The 15,902-nt window shown below is 41.4% G+C and overlaps 3 protein-coding genes across 3 annotated transcripts; 1 reads left to right on the top strand and 2 right to left on the bottom strand.

Moving 5' to 3' along the window:
- Nucleotides 1-1,622: 1,622 nt before the first annotated feature.
- Nucleotides 1,623-6,412, bottom strand: LOC135496882 (uncharacterized). Its single transcript, XM_064786453.1, has 6 exons — nt 6,313-6,412; nt 5,849-5,934; nt 5,520-5,742; nt 4,787-4,840; nt 3,992-4,169; nt 1,623-2,304 (listed from the first exon to the last, which is right to left on the bottom strand). Exons 1-6 carry the CDS (start codon nt 6,410-6,412, stop codon nt 2,145-2,147), a joined length of 801 nt encoding a protein of 266 aa, XP_064642523.1. The 3' UTR covers nt 1,623-2,144.
- A 2,519-nt stretch (nt 6,413-8,931) lies between these two features.
- Nucleotides 8,932-10,734, bottom strand: LOC135498475 (small ribosomal subunit protein mS37-like). The gene is made up of 4 exons (XM_064788784.1): nt 10,559-10,734; nt 10,016-10,134; nt 9,556-9,710; nt 8,932-9,248 (listed from the first exon to the last, which is right to left on the bottom strand). The coding sequence occupies exons 1-3, from the start codon at nt 10,722-10,724 to the stop codon at nt 9,597-9,599; spliced, it is 399 nt and encodes a 132-aa protein (XP_064644854.1). The 5' UTR covers nt 10,725-10,734; the 3' UTR covers nt 8,932-9,248; nt 9,556-9,596.
- Nucleotides 10,735-10,929: 195 nt separating this feature from the next.
- Nucleotides 10,930-15,696, top strand: LOC135498473 (N6-adenosine-methyltransferase non-catalytic subunit-like). The gene is made up of 9 exons (XM_064788769.1): nt 10,930-11,013; nt 11,479-11,564; nt 11,772-11,889; nt 12,171-12,327; nt 12,733-12,823; nt 13,107-13,242; nt 13,504-13,596; nt 13,869-13,985; nt 14,134-15,696. Exons 1-9 carry the CDS (start codon nt 10,948-10,950, stop codon nt 14,596-14,598), a joined length of 1,329 nt encoding a protein of 442 aa, XP_064644839.1. The 5' UTR covers nt 10,930-10,947; the 3' UTR covers nt 14,599-15,696.
- Nucleotides 15,697-15,902: the final 206 nt, after the last annotated feature.

Here is a 15,902-nt window from a genome sequence, read left to right as displayed (position 1 = left end):
GTACCGCCTATAGAAATATCATGAATCGTAATTCAAAGATATATTTGTTGAAAGCCGGATCCGCATGCTGTCACATCTAACCACCTGCGCAATAAAATGTGAAAACTCCAATCACGGTTTCATTTTCTCCTACTGGTCTTTCTAGTAATCACGTTGCGAATGATATAATAAACCAATTAGACGAGTTTTAAGTTTTTGTCAAGAAGTCGATAGTTCACAAAGGGGACATCCGCCTTAAGCCACCATCCTATAGCACACCTGTTTATGCCATCTTTTGCCTACCTGTTTATGCCATCTTTTGCCTTTTATACCATTTCACTGGAAAATGCTTTTTTCAGGATGAAACTATACATGTATCTAGGGACCCGCGCAACTGAATTTTGTTGAAACGTGCAGGCAGTATTAGCCATCATCTCGTTGTTCAATTTTTGGTGACTGATAAAGTCCGTTGTCATAGGAATCCGGACTACTTTATCTTGTTCGTGTTTTTAGGTTGTTCGAGCCAGTCACTTGAATTCTGTATATATGCATGGGAATCCGGCCGGGATAGATTTATGTGGTTTCCTCACCGCCGGAAAGACGAGTTCTAAATGTTCAATGCAATGCGATATAAAGTTATTGCGTTGTCGTTCAATGCTATTTAACATGTTCAATTTGGAAGGGCAATGGGTTGACGACACCAAGTTGTCCGATGTTCATGACGTCACGTTCCGGCTTAGCCTTTGCTTTGATTTTGTAGTCAATTAACCAGTCTTACATCGGTGAAACTAGAGCATGATGATAACGTGTCGCATCAAACAAATGTTGTGCAGAGATTCTCAGGACAAGAGAACGATCCGAAAACCGATCGGCTCTCACGAAGTTCATGCTGGGCAGAATGGACGATACTACGTCAATAAAAATTTCATGGCAAGGTTAATCGCGAATTATCACGTATATATTGAACGTGAGCAGTAATAAATGTCAAGAAAAGAAACGCAATTGTTTACTTCGCGGGTAGAGAAATATCGCACCTGCATCGGGAAATATGCCATATGCACTCTTAAAAATAAGGGGTTTTGAATTTTTGAAGTTACTTTTAGAGTTTTTTTTCAGCCAACACAAATATTTTGGAGAATGGTCACGAATAGCATAGAAATATCGACAAATCGCCTTGATATTAAGAGCAAGACTGATTTCTCGAGAGATTTTTTTGCGCCGAAGCAGAAAAGTTGGATGGCGGTCACCTGCCAGGTCAGGGGTCTTCGAGATGGGAGGGGCTCGAAGCCTAGGGTGCCGTGCGAACGACACCGGGTCGTACCTATTTGAATGAAATAATGAAATGAATTGCTTTGGGATGACAGGTGCACTGCAATCAATGATTTCTCTCAGCGGTGCATTGTCATCATTTGAGAAACAACCCGGGCATACACTCCGGATGCAGCGGACCTGTCGCCCGGTACGAGGGAGGACGATCAGGATGACGAAATGAACTGCGTAGGAGCGCTACCGGGGAAGGTCATTGCCTCGCCAGTCATGTGGACCAACCAACCTTGATAATCAACCTCGAGCGCAGACTGCCATATTGCAATGAAGCCTGGTCCAAAGCGGGATACAGTTTTAAACTAATTCTTTTATTTAAATCTAGACCAACTACATCATTGAAATTAATCAGTACGAGCATGAGAGTAATGAAGATATCAGTTTATCAGTATATTAGGTTGACTTCATTCAGAAGGTCCTATTTACAAGTCACAACTCGCTATTGTCTTTCTATTTTCTCACTTAATAGTCTTTCAAAGCACTTCTTGTCCGTATTCACTTTCAAGGGAAACTGATAGGCAGGAGCCAACAGAGATGTATGCGCCATAATATCAACCCCAAATATATCTCGTATTACAAGGACGAAACCTTCAACATAACTATACATGTATGTACATACAACATCAACCCAAATACAACTCCCGTTACAAGGATGAAGCCTCCAGCAGAAGTATTTGTGTCTGCATACAGTATCAACCCCAAGTACAACTCGATGAAACAGAAGTATGCATAAAGTTTCGACCCCAGAGTTTCACGAATCTCTCTACACCAAATAAAAGCCTCTTGAACCTCATTTCGAGAATAGTTCCCTAATTACAGGAGTGTCCAATGTTCGTTTTGATTCATGCACATCCGCACGTCCGGATTGCCAACACCGTCTTGTTCCCTCTCTTCCCATCGCCCTCGAACTCGTGCGTCGTATAAGTCAGCGGCAAACATGACGTGGCCCGTTTCTTCAGGGACATCAGACAAGGAGACCCTCTTCCCGATATGGGCTTGGACCTGAAAAGGTTTGTAGCCGAGATAAATTTATGGTGTCACTGTGAGGCCAAATATTAGGCAGACACACTCTCGGTAGACAAAATATCAGTGAAAGAAGAAGACAAATTAATATTCTATCGGACGGATTTTCAATAACAACGAAATACGAAAGAAAAATTGCCGAGGTACCGGTACTGCTTGCTGTCAGTTTGGCATTCTGGTTTTTTTGGTTGAGTTTTTGGGTTTGTGCCAATCTGAGTTCTTTCTACGGCCCGAAAGCTCTCGACTTGCGGGCTCGAGCTTTCCGGCCGTAGAAATCATCTCGTGCAATCTGGATATCCGGATCAGCCACTCGTGCGGTTTTCTTATTTTATATAGAATTTGCCATTCCTCACATATAAATTACAATACCAGGTACCCTGCTCAGGAAAGGTGTTTGTCATTTTTTGGCTTTAAGGGTGTGAGATATAATCTAATAGAGCACCGACGTTAATACAATGACCTTTAAAAGCCTTTCATGATTGTACAAATTACCACTCCTTCGCTCCAAAGCTTTCTCTGCTGTCATCTTACCAATTTCACGCTTAGCAAGAAAGTAAAATTGGTTTGAATAATCGCCATATAACACCGAATTGCCACGTTATGTCAAGATTCCCTCAATATAAACGTTTGGCAGTGTTTTACCGCCAACTTACCCGGGGGCGGGGATCAGAGTTCATTGGCGGGGAAGATGATTCGACCCTTTCTATAGCCGGACAGGTTAACGAGTATGCCTGTCCGAGGAAGCCCCTTATTTTACCATTCCATTCCTTTTAGATCTTATAGTCATAACACCGCCTAAAAACATACTCTACAGGATCAGATCCCAACTAACCTTATGAATTATATAGGCGGAAATCCCTAGGAAATGATAGTTATTGGCTAAACACATCTTGTCAAATGGACCAAATGGATTTTTTTAATTTCTTTCTTTTAAGGTGTCACTGTCAATCAGAGAGCTAATTGGTATATTATTCTACAAGCGATTTTCACGTCTTCTTTTGTACTGATTATGCATTTTGAATGGAAATGTCTCGTTTACAAGCTTTTAGTAAGAAGGAATGTATGTTCTTTAATTGATGACAATTTAGAGAAACACATGGTTAGAGAAAGAGAATTCAAGAAACCAGAAGAAAATGCATTATCTTTGTTAAGTTGCCATCATTTCAAAGACTTCTTCAAGTGTTGTTAAATATGCAGCAATGTTTTTAAGGATGCAAAAAAACCAAAAAAATCGCCAAACTAGCTCGCCTGAGGGCATGCAGTCGTCTGAAATAACCACATGTCAACCACATGCGTTTTTTTTATCGATTATAGCAATGATGTTTCTGTTTAAATTTGCACTAAAAGGAATGAATCGGGTTTAAAAATATACAAAACCATTCTTTTACGTCGTGAATATTATTGAAAGGAAGTTTGTCAACATTATTACGAACCCAAAAATGTTCATCTGGGTGGGGACGTCTGGGTGGGGACGGGGTCACGCGTCGACCAAAGATAATGATGATTTTTTCCAATTGACGGAAGTGAACGTCGATTTGCAATAATTGATGAAACTAATTCCCCGCAATCCTGAGATTCAGGTTCTTGATACTCCTACATCTAACGCAAGATATCGAGTTGCAGAGTGTATTGAAAACGGCTGGTGCCATGATGATTCCCCACATACCTGAAGACACACTGGTACGTCTCCGCTTCTGCGCAGTCTCCCGTGCAAAGCCCGACATCGATACGCCTCGTGGTCTCTCTACCGTCCCGGTCAGTCTCGAGATACACTTCTGTCTTTGACATACGGTAACACTCGGAAGCACAAGCACATTCTTCAATAACTTCAATGCATTCTGCACCTAGTTTATAGCAAAAGAATATTTGTTATCAGTCACTATGAAATGATATACATGTACCACGAATAAAGACAAAATGGAGCAACAACCTTCGAAGGTCCGAGGGAAGCTGAGACATGAAGGAATGACCACAAAGTGACCAGCCGCAGGTCCACTATGCACTGGTGAGTTGGGTACTAAACAAACCTAAAGTTACCCGAGAACTGCGCGAGGAACTGAGCGGCCGACCAAATCGAGAGAGGGTCGCGCCGATCATCAAAATTTATTCCATGCACCAAAGGCATCAAAGGGACGAGCAACTGACACCATGAAGTTCGACGGCCGTACGTCATACTGAACTTTCAGCGGTATTGCCTCCGTTACCTCCGCCCAGACGCGCGGTGTCTGTAAAGCTTAGCAATGTCAATACATTGAGGATCAAGATGCCGTATACGCGTGATCGCCATAAAACTGCCTATTTCTGGTCGAAGTTTGTTGTTCTTGCATGCTGTGATGTCATTAGATGTTCACGCGTTGATGATAACGCACAATCATCAACCTCATTTAAATAGTCGCCATATTTTTTCTCACGGCTGCTGGCTAAACCTTAGTTTCTGCTTCGCTGGGCAGAATCAACTCACCATTTGGACCAGGCACCGTCACTGTGCGGTTTCTTTGCGGCTTACATCCATTGCCTGCAACCAAGGTTAAAAAATGGCATCATGATGATTGTCATAATAAAGATCGTCCGGTCGCCATTATTAGATCATTAGCTTTTTGCACTGCAGATTTTAGGGAATCTTCAAAAATACAGACAAGGGAAGAAGTGGGTTGTTCAGTGTCAATGGTTGGTGTAACGATTTCCGATGCCTTTAGATAAAATTTCCCCGGGACAAAGGATTTTATTATGCGCTTTTACTCTCTGAGGTATTTTTTGTCAATACAAATTTAAGGGCAAGGACATTTTTCCAGGGTAATATATACTGTTACACTGGTACAGACTGAGGAAGTTTGACATCTAAGCCTCTGCCTGCCTAAGACTCAGACTGCACGATGGTGATGGCGTAGTTCAAAGATAAGCGTTTCAAAGAGAAGCCTGAAATTATTTATCTTTCCGATGACCATACATCTGTCGGTACTCCCACTGCGATGTTTTACTTCAATTTTTCCAACTAATACGGCACAAAATCGATACATTGTTATTCTTTCTGTAATACGCAGGCCTACGCCATCTTGTGTTTAAAGGACCAAACACAAACTTGCTTTCCCACCAAGCAAATAAGCCGATTGCATTGAAATAGGCTCCGATCCGCTTGTGGAGGGAAGTGCTTATCGATCTACCAGCACAGTTGAAGTCTTATAACGTACACTCACCATTTCGGCACTGCCCGCTGCAGTCCCCCACGTCAACCTCAGTCTCATACGGCGTTCCCGGCCTGAAAACAGTGACCTTCGAGATGCGTTCGCATGACCCCGACTTCCTTCGACACTTGCACTCATCGATGGCCTCGAATTTCACTGGTCCGCCTACGAGATGGAATTCCTCTTGGCTAACTCGTGATGGCTCGCAGGGACTTGATTGGGAACAGGATGAACGCTGGAAAAAAGAACGCCATTTTTAACCCGAATTATCTTTTCGTCTCATTTTCTGCCGTATCGCCTTTTTCATATGCAACAAGCTTTAATTTGGATGTCACATTTACCTTGTCTCTGACGATGTTAGCCATCCGCGGATTGCAAGACTTGCGACAGGCACCAACATCCAGAGTAACAGGCACACCACTCGCATCTGAAACAGAAGGACGAAAATGCGCTTTATTCCTCAACCATTCATCATGTTCATATCATTCATATCTCCTGGCCTTGTCCCACAATGACGCATTTTTCACTCCTTCGTCATCGAAGGCGGAGTATATTGAAAACCACAAGTCATGCCAAGAAGGCAAGACTATCATAGCATAAACGGAATTTTCTAGATAACCTTTGTTGTTATTTGCTTTGTTTTAAACATGGCTCATCTGACACTGAATTTCTCCATCTACGTTCCCTTCTTTTCAATCACAAGACAGATGCCGTTTAGCCTACAGGTTCCCGCCTTCTCACGCAGCTTCTCGTGCGCGGTTTGAAATTCACCGGCAGCAGGTAGCTAATAGACAGGTCTACTTACCGAATCCTGCGAGGACTGTTTTGCTGTGCCGCCGACAGCACCCCTCCGTCCGCCTGTGTTTTAATTTCACGTCGCCGACGGTGAGATATCTCTGCGGCATGCGCAGGTTGGGCCATCCTAATCCTTTTGGTAGGGTTCTCTTTCGCGAGGCAGAGAGAGAGAAGCGATGGTTAAACACTGCTTGTTCAGTCACGACAATCAATAACACCAGAATTGATAAGTGCGTGCACTTTGATCGAAACATAACGGGTGATAAGTTATGATCCATGACTCTTTATCCTCACTCTGCTGGAAACATCCTTAACATTATTGACCAACAGCAAATAAGCCTAAAACTGGAGCAACACATTCAAAATGCAGTGTTTGAAGTGGGATTAGAACGTTATTCAGATATATCCAAATGATGCCTTGCTCGATTACTCCGGCAACAACCAAAATAGTCGTCTCTGAAGCTCAGAGAAAACTTAGAAAGATGATGAATTGGCCACGCATCGTAAAAGCCATGTCGATTGCTGCAACGGGACAACCCTGTCAAAGCGGTCCCATGCTTGGTTGTGACAATGTCCAACTCTGCTCTCGGGAGGTTCCCAGAAAAGTGAAAGAGTGTCGTGTTTATCTTAACTGTCCTATGAAACAAGAAACGGGCTGCCTAATGATTAAGTGTCATTTGATGAGTAAAGGCTAGACAAACTGTCTCGACCACCAAGCCACAATCACCAGTTACCAGCTAATAATGGTTTGCCAAAGTACCATGTGTCGCTGACAACCCCTCATCTCTTTAAAACCCATCACACAACAAGAAAGGAAATATCAATAATGATGGACAGAAGCGAATCATTTGACGAAGTTGGTAATTTAGGCCCTGAGCATTGAATTGAAGTCTAATTTGGCATAAGGTTTTATTTGTTGTCAGAATTTGCTGGCGCCAAACCACTGTGAGGGTTTGTCGTGACTGTCCATGGGTCGTTCAGGCCGTAATTTCAAGGTTAATCTACCATGAACTGATCACATCGATGTCTCTGCTATAGAAGGAATTTTGTATTTCATGATTCAAGAATTTGATATCGAAGCGTCATGCAGTTGAGTCTGTTGGAGTGAGAGCATCTCTCTCACAGACGCAACATTTGTGTTCGGTATAGCGGTTGAGGAGTATATACGCGGTGCTGTCAGTTTACCATGGTGAATTGTGGATTTACCTTGGTGAAATTGCGACACATTTTTCCTAAGGGCTCAGCTTTATAATCTTACCTTGATGCTGATGGTAGGCCTATAGCTCAGAGTGTAGGTATGAGAAGTATCCTGCATTGACAGACACATACAAAGGCAGATAATAACACGTACAGACCATTGTCGCAATCAACTGGGCTGATCAGCTGGGACAAGTACTTAGGGTACAGCATTTACTTTTTTGGGCTCTGTGGTACTTTTGTCTCAATTGACTATGTCCTAAAACCTATCTTCAAAGACATGGTTTATTATCAATGACACTACCGCAGCTAATATCATAGCTGGGACAAAAATGTGTACCAAGTAGAAAAAATTATCATGATACATGATTGTACAGACATCAATACAATTGAGCCTGAACAACCGAAAGCAGTTTCTGTGTCGGACCGAACTATAGATTTCGCCGACAAATTATACTGTTAATCATCGTTCTCGTAAAGGCAAATACGTCATCTCCCTCAGAAAAAGAGTTTATGTAAGAAAATGTATTCTTTAAGTTTCCGAGTAGAAGCAGAATATGTCCCCCTGGAAAAAGTGTCCTGGCCTATTCTATTGTATTTTGACGGATTAGGGTAAATATAGAGGCCATTGCCGTCAATCGATATCCTTTGTTCCCCGGACATTCCATTCTAGGACATTTCAAACTTCTACACTTCTAATAGAAAGAGGCTTTTGTCACGGGGTTCGTGAAAAGGTCAGATGGTACATAGAAGAAGACAGTGGTTGTGACAATAGTTTGATTCGACAGATTATCTCAAGGACAAGCCAGGTCGTCACATAAAAAACGTTGTGGTCACAACCCCTCAAGACGGACCGATTCTCATACTTTATTCTGTCTTAGAAGGAGACCTTGTCATAAACCGTCTTGGAGAGCACTACTTCCTCCCGAGACAAGTTGCCACATATTTCCGAGACAGGTGGTCACAATCTGACCAAGACGACAGGCTGTCTAAGTCTGTCAAGGACATCGTTTCCACAAGACGAACTTGCTGCTCCAGGACATGTTGTTTGAACAATTCAAGGCAGCCATGGTGCTTTCGTGGATGCAGCGAGAAGGACTCTAAACAGCAGGTTGTCTTAAAATATGTTAAGACTGGCATGTTTCTGAATGGGACTGATTAGCTTATTGCATAAAGCAGACCTGGAAAACGAAATGTCCTCTGTATTTCTTTGGGTTCGAAGCCCTACAGGACTTGCTGCCATAATTCTGGATTAAAAGATGATGAAAGTAGAGCCTGTGTGTTGTCCTAGTAATGCCAGGACTGGTTTTCATAAGAATGTTTGTAGGGCCTGGAACAATACTTATGTACACAGGATGTACTTTGTATAACTCTACAAACAGAATATCACTGAGTCAAAGCTACGATTATTTCAAAAATCTTTATTTTCCCTAGACATGATATTCTCACAGAGAAATCCATATATATGGATGAAGGCCATCATCATACCATAGCCAAATGTCTTCAAATCCAAACTCCAAACACTGTACAAAAATGTCATTTTTACATCTGCCCTCTGAACTCTAGTAAGTAAGTAAGTGTAGGAGCTAGCTATCCAAAGACCAAATACGAGGATAGCTTGGAAGACAACACAGAAGATCAACATCCAGTAACAGAATTTGTCATTTCAACCTCACTTTCATGAACATAGCAAATCCATTCTGAAAACATCCACTTCCTATTCGACCAGTTCAGGACAGGTGTAGAATGCTGCAAAACAAAACATCTGTGTGAGCCCATAAGGTGACGGTAAGAAATCTGCAGATGAACTGCACATAACTGGAAAATAGCATAGGTTTCAAGTCAAGGAAGTATTCCACACAGTCCTCTGAATGTGGCTTGAATCAAGATTCCTTGTACCCAAGTGCCTCATAAGGAGTCCGGGCAGACTAAATCTCACACGGAGAGGGGGAGGAGAGGGTGCTCACAACCTGACAGATTTAAGATTATAATCAACTCTTGCCGCTTGACAAAATTCTCCAGGGAGGTTGAAACACATGCTGACCATGTCACTTACCATAACATACTCAACAAGACTTCTCCCATGATGGTAGACTGCTAGCTTTTTGGTTGCGGATATCTTTTTAATAAAGAGTTCACTTGTTTTGAGGACATTGGACCTTTTCCTATAATGGTTCCTTCACTAATTTTTTGACGTCTCGCTTTCTCAACCTGCAATATTAAAGCAAATTGTCAAATTGTGATGAAAGTGTTTACAGTTGCAGCAAATAATTTATCAATGATTCCGTTTGGAGAATTCACAGTCAGTCCTGCTGAAAGCCATTTTTGCTTGAAAAATAAAGATTTTTTAGTTTTCCATTATCTATTAGAGTACATTGGATATCGAACTTAGCAATATGAGCCTGTCAGGGTCAGTAATGCCCCACCTCGGCCCTACTTTTATTGTAGGTTTGAATATTACTTGTTGGTCAAGGAAGATTTGATATATATTAAAACTGTCGTATCGAGCATCTCACCAAAGCAGTGTGCCAGCACTTTTCGAATGCTTGCGTCTCCTTGGCACATGGCACCTCCGAATAGTCATTATCTTTCCAACATGCCAACATCAGGGAGAGTTCTTGTAGGCATAGATTGCCTGAAAAAGAAGAAGTTATGAAAACTAACATAATTTAGGCATGGGGTTTTCCTCAAAACACATTTTGACAAGAATTCCTAGTGCTCTCAGCACCATCTTTTCAGTTACGTGCATGATGTTTTGGCCACACAAGAAGACATAAGGTAGAGCTGATGCATACCATGCTAATTGCTGACATGGGTGCAACATGCCACTGGTCTGAGTGGACGTGGTGGCTTTGCCGAGTGCATTAATAATTCTTCAACAACCCTTGCCCACTATAAGCTGCATGATATCCCGAAGTTAAATAAATGATGCATTAGAATGTTATTAACAGCACTTGACTGTGGAAATGTGATAAAAAATGGTGGAAAAGTACTGTATACACAGTGTATAGGCAAGGCCAAGAAAGAGATTGCAAGGCCCAAGAAGAAGGACATGTTACCTTGGACTCTATCCCCTTTGCCAGAGACCGCATTTGCAAGTTTTTCAGGTACCGGTGGTGTGTAGACGTATCTACTCATGTCTAGATACTTTTTGATCCCAACATACTTGGTGTAATCCACCAGTTTTCGATATTTTCGGAAGTGAACTTCGCAAAGTCGAACCATTTTTATTCTATTTTGCAGCATATGGAACGGCTTGTCTTACGACAAAAAATCAATGTTACTGTTAAATATACATTTTTTATTAACAGATTGAGGAGCAACTATTTATTGCTACAAGTTTTAGGGAGATGATAATTTAACTTTGTGTTTTTATGGGGTTTTGTTCCAATTCTCGAAACCGGCCTTTCTGGCACATGTCGTAAATAAATATTGTCCGAAATTAAAAATGAGTGATCGTCTTAAAGAACTCCGCGAAAAATCTAAGAAAAGAAAGGAACTCCTTGCGCAACAGGTCCTGGTCAAGTGATAATATGTCGACTATGTTTTTGAAACACCAAATGTGTGTTTTGAATGTGTGTGACAGTCCAAATTCTCCAAATTAACGAGTTGATTTGAAGTGGGAAAAATAATCCGACAATCGAAGACTCAATATTATGTCCAATGGCAGTAGATCAATAGGATTTGGATGGGTTGTTCTTTAGTGTACTCTTGGAGTAATTATCTTGACAAGATAATTACTCCAAGGTGTACTGAAGCATTTAGCATTTAGACTCTAGAATCCCTTATTGAAAATTGTGTTGTGTGAACCTTCAATCTGTTGATGGAATGATCTGTAAATTGTATTATCGACATTGCACCGAATGACGCCGGGTATTTTTACAAATCATGTGATGTGCCCTTAGAAATTCATTTCAACATCCCTCTTACGGTGGGCAATTTTGATATTGTTGTTGTAAACATCATGATCCTGTTTCAGCTTGGAGTGTCAGATCCAACCAAACTTAAAGATGTCCTCAACTGTAAAGATGACCATCAAGAAAAACAAGACCAAAAATCTGACAGGTATGGTGGTATTTTGTTAATGCAATGTCTTTTTTGAACTGTTCTATAGAGCTCATGCTGTCAATTCAGCGTTATATGCTTTGAAACTGAACTGAGTGGAAAGCTGCAAAGAGAGTAAAAAAGTTGACGAGATGGGGCAGGGGAACTCTACTGCCTTGACTGCGTCGATGAGTTTCACTTGAACTTTGCTGTTGTTCTTTATTTCAGTTCCGCTAACAGTCCTCCCCAGAAAAAGAAGCTACTGAGCGACAGTGCAGAGAACTTACCGTTGATTGATACTAGTAAAGGCATCAAGTGGGTTGCCCCAGAACTGCCAGTAGAAAAGGTAAGACTGCTTTGTGCCTGGCCTTTGATTTTCAGGCTGAGAAGCTTGAAATTAATGAGATCTCCCCCCTGAGAAGGTGGAACACGAGCAAGTTTGTCTGTTTGGTTATAAATACATACCTGACTCTTTACTTACTCTCTCAAATCTAAAATAGTAGAAGAATTTCAGTTGACTATAGGCACAAAATTAAAGTGCTTCCTGTCTCAAGTACCATTACCTGCATTACTACTGACGAATATGGGTTTTTAAAGTGTGCCTCTGATACTTAATTTTCTGTCCAGGCTGACGTCACTGATGATCCATTCCAAGAAGTAGAGGAGGTCTACACAGACTCGAGTGCTTTCTTGAAGGGCACTCAGAGTGCCAACCCACACAATGATTACTGCCAACACTTTGTAGACACTGGAGAGAGACCACAGAATTTCATCCGAGATGTTGGTAAGAAATATTCCTTCTCCATGCATCATTAGAAAGACTTTGGGAATAAATATTTTTTTAAACAACATTCACTTCTCTGTTAATGATTTTGATTTATCTTAATTCCTGAGAAAGGTTGATGCATAGGCTTTGTGACTCTTACTTCTTTTGATAAAGTCGTTTGATATGGTCCTAACTGGATTCCTCCTCTACCTCACTTAGAACATTATTACTTAGCTCTTTAAAAATTAGTGGACGCTTTGTAGGAGGAAACCTAAGACCCTGGAGGAAGCCTACACTTTGTCAGAGAGTCACCTTCCGTATCGCATGAATACATGTTTCAACTCGGAATCCAACAGGCGCTGATGTTCGTTTTGAATACAATGCCAATGTGCCACTTTTAACTATTAACTCCTTTTCTTGCAGGATTGGCTAATAGGTTTGAAGAATACCCAAAGCTGAGGGAGTTGATTCGGCTGAAAGATGAGATCATTGCAAAAACTGCCTCGCCTCCGATGTAAGTTTAAAACCAATTGGTGCATAAACGTTGGAAAAACTACCATGCTTGTCAAAGTAATAATGTAATATTTGTTCTTTACAATGGGTATTGTTATGACTTGTACATTCGTCTTTTCCTGAAGAAAAAATGATTTTGAGAAAATGATTTTTTTCCTTTTCTCCCATGACAAGGGCCTACTTTGACCGAAACAAGTCACATCCGAGCACATATTCTAAAACTTTTTAAAGTAGAGTCACGGTTGAAATATCTAACGAGTTGATTTCATCTCTTTTGAATCTAGGTACTTAAAATGTGACTTGGAAACATTCGACGTTCGTGAATTGGGCACCAAATTTGACGTGATCCTCCTTGAGCCGCCCCTGGAGGAATACCAGCGGCACGGCTGTAACTATGACAAGTACTGGAATTGGGAAGAGGTAAATTCTTCTTTTCCTACTTGGTGACAAAAAAATCACATACTTTTATTTTTGAATAAATCATATCAAAAATATATTAGCGAGCCTCGCCTTATAATAATTTTTGCTCATGATATTGGTATTTTGGATGTTATCAAAAATCAAATCATAGGTAATATTTTGTGTCTCCGATTTATCATGTCCATTTTATTTGTAAATGTTTTGTCCGCAGCATCCTGGACTCTGGAGAGCGAACTACTTGTTGGATTTCTTTATTTTCAGATTGAGAAACTAGAAATCAATGAAATCTCGGCCGTCCGGTCTTTTCTCTGGATCTGGTGTGGCTCCAGTGATGGCCTGGACTATGGAAGACGAGTAAGTGATGTGATGCATGTACCCAGTTGGGGCTTTTTGGTAGATTTAGAGAATCCTTGTTCAAGTGAGAACTGACTTCAGTCAAGCAGGATTACTTCATCATGTCCTCATGTTTATCTCTTCGTTGGGGTCTTTTGCTTGCCCAAGAATTGACATGAGTTCAAAAAATCACTGTTACACGTCTTGCTCAAAGGATGTGTAACAGAATAAGGAGGCTTGCCCAAGGTCGCAAAAGTCACATGCTGAAATGTCACAAATATCTTGTCTTCCAGTGTCTGAAGAAGTGGGGATTCCGTCGCTGTGAAGACATCTGTTGGATCAAGACGAACATAAAGAATCCTGGACATAACAAAAATTTGGAACCAAGATCAATCTTTCAGAGAACAAAGGTAAGTCACTCCACTATGTATCAAGGCCTTTTAAAGCTGGTTGGATTTTGGATGGGGTAGTGTGGAGAATATGCTCTGACCTTGAGGTGTTATAGAAATCTCTTATTATAGAGTGAATATTTATGGTTCCATTTCCTTATGTTTTCAGGAGCACTGCCTAATGGGCATCAAAGGAACAGTAAGGAGGAGCACAGACGGAGACTTCATCCATGCTAATGTTGACATTGACTTAATCATTGCCGAGGAAGCAGACTACGGAAGCAAGGAGAAGCCGGTTGAGATCTTCCACATGATGGAACATTTCTGTCTCGGTAGGAGGCGTCTCCATATGTTTGGCAGAGACACAACAATCCGGCCAGGTTGGGTCACTATTGGGTCCGAACTGACGAGTTCAAACTTTGATCCGGAGACTTATGCCAATCACTTTAATCAGGCGGAGGATGGACATCTGACTGGTTGCACTGACGAGATTGAGAGATTGAGACCAAAGTCGCCCCCGCCAAAGAATGGTGGGCGTGGTGGCGCTAGAGGGGGCGGTTGGAGAGGTGGGCAAAGGGGAGGTCCTCCTAGGGGAGGTGGGAGAGGCTTCAGAGGTGGTGGGCCCCCTAGATAATGGATTTAGAATAATTTGAGTACAGAGTACATGTATTTCATCAGCTCATCATCTCTCCTCAAGTTGGATGTTATTTCTTCCAATGTCAGCTTTCTTGTAAGATTGTGTATGCTGATCAGCAAGTCGGCTACCACGGTTCTGAATTGGCTTCCTCAAGCACACCTTGACTTACCAAGGGGAATAACGATTAAAGCACTCTACGGTAATTGCTCTGCACATACTCGTACATGTAGTAGAGTTTACTGGTGAAAGGTATATGAAGAGGAAAGTGCCCCTGTATTTTTGAAAATGACCCCCTCTCTGGAAATCTTGGCTACGCCAGTGAGTGTCATCTTCACTCTCAAGTTTGGATTCGGCTGTGCGAAAGCAGAGCGGAGACTGAGGAGAGATTGGTGGATGCGTCTTAGAATAAGTTGTTCACGTACGAAAGGCATTTTGGTTTAGTAATTGTATATTTCTGCCTCATTCCGTCTGCACGTAAACTGGAACATGCAGACATTAATACGTATTTATGTGATGTGTTCATTTTGTTAGTATCAAGTAGTTTATGTACATGAATGCATTGTCTTAGAAATGAAGGACTGAATTCTGATATTTTTTGTCATTTTATACGAAGTTGTGACTGTCAACTTATTAAAAGGATCATGGTCAGAGCCTTCCACGAAGCCCATCTATTTGCCCCAGGCTGGCAGTAAGCACCCTTCAGTAAAACGCCTCCATTGTCAATTCATTATTTTTCCTTTATTTAAGAAAATTGGACTAAATAACAGAATATACTATTTTCTGGTGTCCATCTTTTACTAGACTCCCTGGGCAGCACATTGTGTCATCCTAATTGGGTCCCCTTGTGGTGAGGAACCAGGCCGGTCCACTGCATCTGGAGTGTATCTTTTACATGTATGCACGATTTCGTTACTAATGTGTCCAAGGAAACAGGGTGCCTACATTTAATCAATTGAGCATAGACCAAAATAAGTCTGTAGGTGCATTTGACCATATTTGCATGTGTTCGGTGTAATTATCAGTGAGCAATGTACACAATGTATTCGACCATGAATTGTTTAAAATAATCGGGAATAAACTTTTTACAGTACGATATTTACTTGTTCGTTTTACCTTTATTTTTGGAATTAGATTGAAAGCTTGACATTTGTAGTGACGGAATTCAGGCCATGATAATTCTGTGTCCCATAATCTAAGGGAGTATTGGCAAGCTCAAGAACCTCCCCTAGGACCTTGACTAATTTTGTCACATTGGCACAAGATTCACACCAATATTGCCCATTCTGTGACCCAAAGTCTCT

The sequence above is a fragment of the Lineus longissimus genome, chromosome 1 (assembly GCF_910592395.1).
Source record: "Lineus longissimus chromosome 1, tnLinLong1.2, whole genome shotgun sequence".
NCBI classification, from domain to species: domain Eukaryota; kingdom Metazoa; phylum Nemertea; class Pilidiophora; order Heteronemertea; family Lineidae; genus Lineus; species Lineus longissimus.
This window is presented reverse-complemented; position numbering and strand designations above follow the sequence as displayed.

Bases quoted from the DNA above. Each gene is read 5' to 3' on its own strand.
- LOC135496882 (XM_064786453.1), bottom strand. From the start codon at position 6,412: ATGCCGCAGAGATATCTCACCGTCGGCGACGTGAAATTAAAACACAGG. The intron at 5,935-6,312 runs GTAAGTAGACCT...CTTCTGTTTCAG, and splicing joins AACAGTCCTCGCAGGATTCG to ATGCGAGTGGTGTGCCTGTT. The intron at 4,841-5,519 runs GTGAGTGTACGT...CCTTGGTTGCAG, and splicing joins CAGCGGGCAGTGCCGAAATG to GCAATGGATGTAAGCCGCAA.
- LOC135498475 (XM_064788784.1), bottom strand. From the start codon at position 10,724: ATGGTTCGACTTTGCGAAGTTCACTTCCGAAAATATCGAAAACTGGTG. The intron at 10,135-10,558 runs GTAACATGTCCT...CTTCTTTTTCAG, and splicing joins CAAAGGGGATAGAGTCCAAG to GCAATCTATGCCTACAAGAA. The intron at 9,711-10,015 runs GTGAGATGCTCG...TTAATATTGCAG, and splicing joins AGTGCTGGCACACTGCTTTG to GTTGAGAAAGCGAGACGTCA.
- LOC135498473 (XM_064788769.1), top strand. From the start codon at position 10,948: ATGAGTGATCGTCTTAAAGAACTCCGCGAAAAATCTAAGAAAAGAAAG. The intron at 11,565-11,771 runs GTATGGTGGTAT...TCTTTATTTCAG, and splicing joins CAAGACCAAAAATCTGACAG to TTCCGCTAACAGTCCTCCCC. The intron at 11,890-12,170 runs GTAAGACTGCTT...TTTTCTGTCCAG, and splicing joins CAGAACTGCCAGTAGAAAAG to GCTGACGTCACTGATGATCC.